Source organism: Nicotiana tabacum, chromosome 5, assembly GCF_000715075.1.
Source record: "Nicotiana tabacum cultivar K326 chromosome 5, ASM71507v2, whole genome shotgun sequence".
NCBI lineage: Eukaryota > Viridiplantae > Streptophyta > Magnoliopsida > Solanales > Solanaceae > Nicotiana > Nicotiana tabacum.
The window spans coordinates 98254838-98266240 of NC_134084.1; the positions used below are offsets into that span (position 1 = coordinate 98254838).

Below are 11403 nucleotides of genomic sequence, written 5' to 3' on the forward strand. Positions count from 1 at the left end.
CAAAGTAGTGTTCAGTTTCTGAAAGCTTAGCTCACACTCATCGGACCACCTGAATGGAGCACCCTTCTGGGTCAATCTAGTCAATGGGGCCGTTATGGATGACAACCCATCCATGAACTAGCGATAATAACACGCCACACCCAGGAAACTCTGAATCTCTGTAGCTGAAGTAGGTCTCCAGTTCTGAACTACCTCAATCTTCTTAGGATCCACTTCAATGCCCTCGGCCGATACAACATGTCCCAAAAAGGCAACCGAATCCAACCAAAACTCACACTTTGAAAACTTGGCATATACCTGACTATCTCCCAGAGTCTGAAGTACCATCTGAAGGTGTTGCTCGTGATCCTCTCGACTGTGGGAATAGATCAAGATATCAATAAGTAGAAGTTCTACGCTAGTCTCAAGACTTCCAATATTAATCATACCCGAACAATAGACACGATATACAACAATATAATCTCCCACTGGCATGGACACATACATAGGAGCACTCAAAGAATCATGAGGCACAACCAGATATGAAGCAAAATAGGATGACACATAGGAATAAGTATAGCCCGGATAAAATAGAACTGAAGCATCTCGATGGAAAACTGGAACAATACCTATGATACTGGCTGATGGTAGGCTAGAAAATGATATTTTCTGAGTGAGTTAAATCTTTCTATCTTGAGTTCCTATTTGTTCGTCAATTTTATTGTGTGTGGAACTATTATCTATCTTTGGTGTGAGGGCACATAATTTGCGAAGGAAAGACAATGTCTTTTTCCTCTTTGTTAGAGTAAGTGAGTAGATTTTTGAAAAGTACGTGGTGCTTTTGAATCGAGTCTTGAAGCTAGGATGTTATGATAGGGTGCTTAGTATGCTTTAAATATTCTTGGCATGATATGTTAGGGAAGTTGTTTGATTAAAAGGATGTCCCTATGTGAAGTGTGTTGATACTCAATTTTTCCCTATAGTACTTTTTAAGTGCATATATACCTTCAAAACTATGCATTAACATCAATTGATATTTTTCTATAATTTCTACATTTTAAAATTAATTTATTCCAATACTTTATTTATATAAATAATTACAAAATTGCATCACAAATGATCTTACAACATTTCATGATTAAATTCAAACTATTTCACAAATGGCCAGATTTACACTTTTAAGTTACAATTGCAATAACTTTGCAATTATAGCCCATGTGTACATTATTGCATTATTTTACCAGAAAACAGTTTATTGTATTTCTAAAATATTGAGTAATTATTTTAAAACATTTCTACGCATGAAAATTATTTTTTTAATCAGTTAATTATTTTATAAAATATTTTTAATAAATTATTTGGGCATTTAACAAATAGCCCTTTTATTTCAAACCTAACCTCTTTAAAACCAGCCCAAAACCCTTTTTTAAAATTAGCCCAAACCCCTTTTGGCCCAATCTGCCTACCTCGACCCACTAGACCGTTCAATCGTGTCTGTTGATCATTTTGATCAACGGTCCACGATTATCCTTACCTTAATTAACCTCCCTAAACTACCCAAACACTTCTCATTCTTTCCCTCACCCATTGTCATCATCTCCCTCATCTCAAACTCCCTCTCAACCTAACCCTAACCCTAAAACGCCATCACCGGCGTGAACCCCTCCTATGGTGTTTCTATGTCTTCTCCGACCAGACATGGTCTTCTACACGCCATGGCTCTTCGATTTCTTAGGTCCTTGAGAAGATCTCAAGGGAACCCCAACTGGTTTCGGTTTGAAACTTTGTTTATCAGCTTGTCTCAGGCCATTTTCCATCTGTGAGTAAGAATTTCTTCTTGTTTTATTACGGATCTATGGGTTCTTGACCTATTCTCTCATCTCTACTACTTTTCTGAAAACTCTAGCTCTATACTGTTTATTCTTCTCAGATCTTTACAGATTTGAGATGATTCAAATGTTATTAAATGATTTCCCTCAAAAATCTTTGCTTTAATTGATTATTCCAATTTTTAATCACTCATCTTAAACTAGGGTTCATCCCAAGTTATTTTTCAAAGGTTTTTCTGACTTCCAAGTGTTTGACTAATTATTCTTTCATTTTCGTGATTGATTTGTGCAAGAATATGTAAACCCTAGTTGATTCTATGTGGTTCTTTCAATCTTTGCTTCAATTTTGGGTATTTTGTGATACCAGTCGTGTTACTTTACTCTATCTTTTGAACTTAAACATTTTTCCTTGTTAAATCCAGTATTTTTGTGGTTTTGTCCTAATTCATCTTTGTTAGGGTTTGAACCTGCTTTTCCGGTTAAGTTCTATATTTTATGTGAGGTCTTACTTAGTTTAATCTCTATTTATTGAATTTGAGTAATTCTTTCCGGAAATCAGTATTCTTTTGAAGGTTTTGCTGATTACTTTACTCTATTACGATTCGTGTACATAGATTTTATTTATTTCCTTATTTATGACTTTAATTGGTCATCTCTGCCTTAATTGATTGCCCGTATAATTTTAGGATTCTTACTGATTCCTTATTTGGTATGATTTGGACTCCTTGACTTAATTAAGCCCCTGTTGTTACCGTTAATCAATTACCCCTAATTAGGGAGGTCTATTCCGAACCCCTTTATGTAATTTGATTCTGTAATTCTGTGAATGTCCCTAATTGACTGGCTTCTGATTCTTTTACCTTATTTGTTCTACTCCTAAAGTGCTATATATACACTCTTGTTTTACCTCTCAACACATGAACAATTAGTTAAAAAAAAACACACACACAAAAAAAAACTTCTCTCTTCTCTCTCTGCTACTTGTGTTAATTGCTTGTCTAGTCGGCTAAAAGCCAAGGCTAGACTGTGTAACTCTACTTGCTTTACGTTCTGCACTTTTCTTCCTTAACTAGTATGTTTCTAGTTCAGTTCTGAAACTCAACTCTATGTGCTCCATGTCTGTTTATTCATGTCTCCTTCTGCACTAGTTTAATGGCTTATGTATTTAGTTGCCATTCTTGTTTATTGCTTTATTCAGCATGCTTAAGTTTTGCCCTCTCTTGTTCAAGTATGTAATCAGCATGTTTACTTGAGTTCCTGTTTATTTCCCTCAACTAGTATGCTCATGTTAGCATCATAAACTCCTAACGTACTTGATTAACACTAAGCGGCATGACTAATTCTATGTAATAGACCCCTGTCCTCAGCAAGACTACTCACATAACTTGTCTCTATGTCTTACTGCCTATTACTATTCTAATTTCGAGCATGATTCCCTTGTTAACACTTTGAAGTAGTAGTTTTGTGTTATTAATGTCAATCAGTTCCTACTTGTTCTTTGTACTTGCTAGTCTATATGTTTCTCCTCTTATCCATGTTTATGTGTTTCTAATTTGAGCTCTCTATGTCCCCAACACCCCTGATCCTTGTCTGTAAAGTTGTTTGTCTTCACTTAGAATCAAGTAATAAATGGCTCTGAATCTGGGCACTCTAAGTCGTTTTTTTGTGATTGTGTGTTTTTTCAGAATTGCTTCCAAAACTGTTTTCACTCTTAGCATTTTTTCTAAAACTGTGTCCTGAAAACCTTTTTCACTCCTGAAAGTTTTACTTCAACACTGCTTTACTAAGTTCTTCCAAACTATGTCAAGCACTCTCACTTCTACTCTTAGATTATTTAAGTTTTTCCCCTTTGGTGTGTGTACTGATAACTAGGGATTTTGACGTGTTTCATGCTCCTTCTTGCTTATGCTTTGATTATAAATTCTTACAAAATAGTCCCAAAAGGCTCATAAGTTGTGCTTGATTGCAGGTTTGATCAACAAAGTGACGAGATATCAAAGATCGGCTCAAAAGGAGTGAAACCTGCACAAGTACCAAAGACAAGACAAACTCAGGACAAACAGGCCTAGTACTGCCACAGTACACTTTGTGCGGTCCGCACTAGGGAGATTTAGAGACCTAGATTTGAAGGAATCAAAGCATTACGGCCACAGTAGATATTGTGCAGCCCGCACTGAAGGCACCGCGGCCGCACCACCATTTCATGCGGTCCGCAGAAGCAATGTTCAGAGAGATGTCAGGTGCCAGGGTTCAAGCCTGTGGGGTCCGCAGTCCATTCTATACGGACCGCATTGGAAGCCTCCGTGGCCGCGGTCCATTCTGCGCGGTCCGTGGAGCCTGGGTTCAGAGAGTTGGAATTGTGCGGTCCGCACTGACCCTACAAGGGCATTTTTGTCTAGTTTTTCCAACTTAGTATAAATAGAACCTTTATTCATTTTTAGGGCATCAGATATTAGATGCGCTCGTGAGAAGACCATCTGTAGCCACTTTGGGCATTTTAACTTAGTTTTAACGATAGAATCTTTGTATTTACTTTAGTGTTTAATTAATATGCCTTTATCTTCATCTATTTCTCTGTTCTTCTCTTCAAGTATGAGTAGCTAAACCCATTAGCTAGGGTTGTGGCTCAGCCCTAGTGTGGATAATTGATGGGTATTGTGATTTAGGGCTAGATTGACTATGTGTGTTTGTTATTTGGGTCAATTTTATGGTTTAATTTATGAATTGGTGGTTTCAAACACTAGTTTGTGCTAAGTTGACTTGGCTCTTCTTTAGAAAGAGAGCCTAAGTCTCCAAAATTGACGCAACAAGGAATTGGGATGGACTTAAGATAATTGATAGTCCCAATTAAAGGGTTAAACCTCGAGAGAGTAATTACCCGACTTGAACCCTAGTTTCTTGAGCAAATTTGCCTACATATTTGGTCTTGAGAAAGTTAATTGGGCAAAATCACTCTCTCTACCGAGAGGTGTGAGAGTGGGTAAAATCGTGCAGCAGTTATAGCATATTTCTCCAATCATGTCAATCGTGCCTTAGAAGCAATTACCCATCAATTATCCACCTAGGTGAAAGTCACAACCCTAGTGCCTTTTTATCCATTAGATACAACTTTTAGCAATTCTCGTTTAGCATAATCTAGTTGCATTTATAATTAGTAGTTGATAATAGTAGTTTGTTAAAGAAAATTCAAAAATGATTGGAAGTGATATTTGGAATAAATACGCAATTCCACTCTAAATAGATACTCGACTCCATTCCTAGCTCCCTATGGAAATCGATCCCGACCCACAAATCGGGTAAAAGCTATTGCGACCCTCTCTTCCTACTTTTTAGTAGTGCAGAGTAGGCTGCGATCATGTACTGCTTAGGAATCCTTGAGATTCCTCTGAACTCTGGCACACCAGGGCTGGCCCTTCCATACTGAACATAACCAGTTCTTTATTTTAAGAAAGAGTCTTGGTGTGAGCACTGCCCGAGATCCCTGAGGTCCTTAAGAAACTTTGACACACCAGGACATACCATTGGCTATGAGACTCTTGACATTTGAGACTGTTCTTAAGGCTTGATATCCCCAGATTTATTATTAGGCCTAATTCAGGCTCCCTATAGATAGTTTATATTCATTTATGTAATTCATTCACTATTGGTCTGTAATAATAATTTCTTGTGAATAGATATTGGGGAAATTAGTAAAAGGGAGGGACTTTTATATATCTTTTGTGAGAATCGGGTAGAAACCATGCTCATAGGACTGTTATGATTGTCTACATGCAGTAGAAACCATGCTTATAGGACTGTTATGATGCATTAGAAACCATGCTCATAAGACTGTTATGATTATTTGTATGATTTAGAAGCCATGCCTACCGGATTGTTATATGCATTAGAAAACTTGTTTATAGGATCACTACACTATCTGTTCTACACTGCCATTCTGCATTCATTTACTTGCAATAAAAATCTGGTTCTCAGGTCATTTATCAATTATGTCCTAATAATCACGTTCAACAACTGCTCTATGTGCATTAGAGACCATGTTTCTAGGATTTTTCACTGCATTTTCTTAAAACCATGCCTATAGTTTGAATGCGTAAAAAATCAGTTATCACCTAGCCTATAAGGAATACGCTTAAAAACAATCTCAACACTTAGACATCATACTCTTAGAAATGAAAGTGTGAAATCAATTCTGTAATGCTTGTGATCATTTTTCAGCACCTAGACAACATATAGGTTCAATAAAAAAACAAAATTTGTCTATCAATTACTGACTCAGAATTATGGTCTTTCATTAATGTCTAAATGACATGTTACTGCTAATCCACGCCTAGGCAAGCCTATAGGTAATCGAGGTTTAATAAACTATGAAACTGCTTTACTTATTATGACTGCCCAGATTTAATAGGTTCTAAATTTAGTAAGCAAACTGAATAGGTCTTCAACACTTTTGCCTTAACTCAGCATTGCATATGTTCTGACTTGTGTTCACCTAGATATCCTGTCATTAGGACTCTTTTCAAATGTCTAAAATACTGTCGTCTGAGACGTGCACTTACTTGCTCTATTTGTGAAGGTAAAATATGAGCCTTTTAATTGTTCTATCTTTGGTCCAGTCTTATATGTTTTGTATGTCGCCTAGAGTTTCTCCTTTTAATTACTGTAGGAGAGTCTAGATCTACCCTAACTAGAAGTGCCCAAATACCTCTGTACTATACAAGCAAAGGGACATGTAGTGCACGCATAGGATACATCTTGAGATTGCTAGAACGCTTTAGGCTATGACCAAGGGGAGGGTAATCGAGTAGTAGATGATATGATGACTTGTTCGTTAATGCCACATGTAACCCCTCAATTTGATGACGGTTTACCGGGTATTGTAAAGATGTGATCCTATAGGCTAACAAACCTAGGACTTCCCTTCCTTTATTTATATATGTGTGCTCAGACCTAAACTTCCTTTATTTGCAAATGTGTGCTTAGACTACTTATCTGTTAAATGACTAATTCACATAACTGAGTTCGGCTAGGACCCACCATTGTGGACCGCGAGGGGTGCCTAACACCTTCCCCTCAAGGTTATTTCGAGCCCTTACCCTAATATCTGGTAATGCAAACAAGTTATATGAGTTAATTGCTCTAGGTGCTCTAATGCACCTTAATCCGTTAAGTGGCGACTCTTCAAATTCAAATACCCAATTTCCAAAAGAAAATGAGTTGTTCTCAATGGTCAAAACCTGTACTCTGCAATGGAAAAAGGAGGCGCGATAAAGTGTAGTTTGATTACTCGAGGACAAGCAATAGTCTAAGTATGAGGTATTGATGGAAGACTAGGAACCCATATTTTAGCCGTAGCATTGCACTCTAATTATTGCATTTTATGTGTATTTGAGTTTAAAAGATAGTGAATTACACTTATTACGTGTTTTATGCCTTACAGGAAATGATTCCGAGCTATTAAGGTAATTTGGAGCTAAATCGAACAAGTTGGAGATTTGAAGTGAGTACAAACCCAAGAAATTAAGTCAGGATCACGTTCGGTGGTTGAGAACCAAGTCCGAATTTCAAAAAGTGGACAAACGATTTACTGTGAGAAAACATCATTGTCGCGCCGCAGGGGGCGCGACGCGGGTGCACAATTTTGTGAGAGTTATTTCCTATTTTGGCTAGGAAATGATAGTTTCGTCTGGGCCCGTTCCTACAGGGTATAAATACACAAAAATATATTTTTGAAGGGACTTTGAACCTACGAAGTATTTGCGAAGCAACTAAGGCAAGAAGACACAAGAATCCATCAAGATTTCAACCCACGATCGGTGCAATGCGGGAATTTGTATCGAATCATTAGTATTGATGTTTTCTTTGTTTTTAAACCTTATTGAGATGACTTTTTCCATAGCTATGGAGTAATTTATATTTGGGTGTTGACAGATACGGTGTTTTGATAACTTGGTTTGTGATTCGATTCTTGATAACTGTTGGAATTAATTGATGGAGTTTTAATTCATATTGTGGAGTTATTTCTTATTTTTCTTAATCAAAAGAGGAGCTTGATATTGAATTTCTTTACATCTTATGCTCTAGTTAAATTCGTGATTCAAATAGGTAATCGAAAGAGCCTCTTGAATTGTTAATTGAACTAAAAAAATAGGGAAATATCTGTGAGAAGTTACCCTTTAGACCATAACCATCATTTTCTTTGTTGCAATTGTTTTACATGTTTCAATTGGATTAATTACTGAAATTAACGTCTAATCGAAAGAGGAAAATTAACTTCAAGTGTAATATAATTATCTGTTAAATTCGTGAGAATCAATAGTATTATAGCGTGAACTAACTCAAGAATTGGATCCCGAGTCAATTATGTTGCACATATCTAGTCAATTACCCATATTTCTCTCATTGATATTTCTTCATTGCTCATATGTTGTCCTTTGTGATCAATTGTTAATTGCTTAATTTTTAGTAGTTAATCATAGTAATAATCATCAAATCAAGTGTTTATTTTCCTGGATAGCAATCAACTGAAGACTATTCAAACACTATTTAAATAGAATCCCTGTGGAGACGGTAATTAAACTTTACTATATTTGACTAGTGAACAATAATTTTGTGTTGTGTTTTGCACTTGTCAAATTTCGGCATTGTTACCAGGGATTGGCAATCAATAGTGTTTAAAATAGTTTTTAGTACTAATTCAGGAACCAATTTTACTTTATTGTATTCACGATTTCTCACTTATGTATACAAGTTTGATTTCTCTGGTGTATGACTCGATCTTCTTCAAAGGAAGTGATACCTACAAGCTAAAGTTGGAGAAACACCTGCGACAACTAAGAAAAGAAAGAGAATTAATAGAAAATTTCTTGGGCCATACTTCGACTCAAGATAACATGGCAAACAAGGAGATTGATGGAATTGACTTAGCTGCAAGAGAGGCAGCACAACAAGAAGCTGCGTGGATAGCAGTTGAGGCAGCCCTTAGAGCTATGTAGGACACTATCAAAGACGGTGGAGGTCGAAGATTCAATCTGAACCGACCCATAGTTGAAGATCAGTTCGAGAATGCAGCACCCAGGCCTGGAAGATCATTGGGTAACTATGCCATACTAGTCTACAATCAAGGACTATCAAGTGTCATACCTCCACCCATAGCAGCAAACAACTTCTAGTTGAAGCAAGGCTTGCTTCAAACCATCCAAAACAATTGTATCCTTAGAGGAAAGGTGAATGACGTTCCTAACACTCACTTGATGGACTTTGAAGAAATCATGAACAACTTCTAGTACAATGGATTATCAAAAAATGCAGTCTACTTAAGGGCATTCCTCTTTTCATTGAAAGATGACGTGAAGCACTGGCTTCGTAGCTTACCCACAGGGTCGATCATGACATGGGAAGATATGAACAAAAAGTTTCTTGACCAGTAATTCTCAGTTGCAAAAACAGGGAAATTCAGAAGGGAAATCCATAATTTCTTCCAGAAGGAGACAGAAACGATTTTTGAAGGTAGGGAAAGATTCAAGGAGATAGTTAGAAAGTGTCATCAAAACGGAATTGATTTGCGGATCCAACTCTAAGATTTTTTGGATGGACTGACACCTTCCTCTCGATGAACTCTGAATATTACATATGGAGGTCCACTAATGAAGAAAACTCCGGAGGAGGTTTGTCTTAATCCTTGATAAATTATCCGAGGATGCTAAGTAGTGGCCTGCTGAGAGTAGTGACAAAAAAAAAGTCAGTTGGGGTTCACCAGGTGGATTCTAACACATCTATGCAAGCCCAGCTAGACACCATGGCAAAGGAGATAAGAAAGCTGACATTGGCCACGATACAGAGTGAGCCACAAGTAGTATGTGACTTTTGTGGAATGGGTCACCCTACACATGAGTGTCAAGCTTCAGCTGAGGAAGTCAAGCTGTGGGGAACTATGATAGAGGAAACTACCAAGATGGGAACAACTATAATGCTATGGGGCAAAGACATCCAGGTTTTCTATAGAGTTCACCTAGTGGAGTTTGAACTCATGGTAGCAAAATAATCATATACCCCAGGGTCAAGGACCACCAGGTTTTCAAAACCAGCAGAGGCAGCAGTACTAGCCACAATAATCAAATCAGTATAGTATGGAAGATCTCATGAAGGCATTCATCAGCAAATCAGATGAAAAATTTGAAACTCAGGGCACAACCATCCAAAATTTAGAAAGACAAATGGGACATATTGCAAATTTGTTATCTGAGTGGGCTCTTGAGACTCTACCCTCTGACACTGAAAAGAATCCAAAGGGAACAATTAAAGTTGTATCTCTAAGAAGTAGCAAAACATTGACTGACCCAGTAGTGAAAGCTAGGTCCGAGGTGGTGAACAAGAAGACTGAGACACTGCAAGAGAAAAAGAGTGAAAATTAGAAAGGCTAGAGTAGTGGGGTACAAAAGGAGATTGAAGAAAGTAGACATATGCCAGCTCTACCATTCCCTCAAAAGATGAAGTGGGAAAAACTTGACAAGTGTTTTGGGCGATTCTTGGAGATGCTGAAACACCTTTGCGTGAACATTCCATTCACAGAGGTACTCACTCAGATGCCTACTTATGCTAAGTTCTTGAAAGAAATCTTGTCCAGCAAGAAGAAATTAGATGAGACAACAATGGTCCAGCGGAATGCCCACTGCAGTGCCATATTGCAAAATAAAATTTCTCAAAATTGTGGGGACCCAGGAAGGTTCACCATACCATGCTCATTGGGGAGTGAGAAATTCGATAAGGCCCTCTATGATTCTGGTGCTTCTATAAATCTAATGCATTTGTCTGTATTCAGGAAACTGGAAAGTAAGCTTGGAGTGATCAAATCAATACTAGTGTCCGTACAACTAGCTGACCAGACGACCATTTTTCCTGAGGGAATCATTGAGGATATTCTAGTACAGGTGGACAATTTTGTGATCCCCATAGACTTTATTATAGTAGATATAGAGGTAAACAAGGAGGTGCCTCTAATTTCAGGAAGGCTATTTTTATGTGCATGTAGAGCTATCCTTGATATCTATGAGGGGCAGCTTATGCTCAGACTGGGCAAAGAGAAAGTGGTGTTCCAGATGAAGAGGATGATGAAATACCCCAATGATGAGGCATCTGCCTACTCGTGCTTCAAGCTAGATGTTGTTAGGGAATTGGTTAAAATATACAAGTTTGTAGGGATACTTTAGAGATGTGTATTACCTAGTCTAGAACTGTGGAGGATGAAGATCCTGAAATGAAGAAAGAGGTTAAAGCTCTTGAAACCGTGGATCAAGTGGTTGATGAGGAGGAACTAAAAGAAGAGGCTTCTAAGCCTAGTGTGGAATTGAAAGTCCTCCATACCCACTTTAAATATGCTTTTCTTGAAACTAACAATTTTCCTATGATTATTTTTGCTTACTTGATAGGTACACATGAGCAAAAGCTAATGGAACTGCTAAAAAGTACAGAAAGGCAATTGGATGGAGTATAGTTGATATTTTAGGAATCAGTCCAGTCATTTGCATGCATAAAATTCTGCTGGAAGAAAATAGCAAGCCAGTAGTGTAGCCCCAACAGAAGCTAAATAAAAATCTGA

At 37.5% G+C, this 11403-nt stretch overlaps 1 protein-coding gene across 1 annotated transcript; it reads left to right on the plus strand.

The window, feature by feature from the left end:
• Positions 1-10267: 10267 nt before the first annotated feature.
• Positions 10268-11014, plus strand: LOC107800292 (uncharacterized). The gene has a single exon (XM_016623441.2). The coding sequence runs from the start codon at positions 10268-10270 to the stop codon at positions 11012-11014; it is 747 nt and encodes a 248-aa protein (XP_016478927.2).
• Positions 11015-11403: the final 389 nt, after the last annotated feature.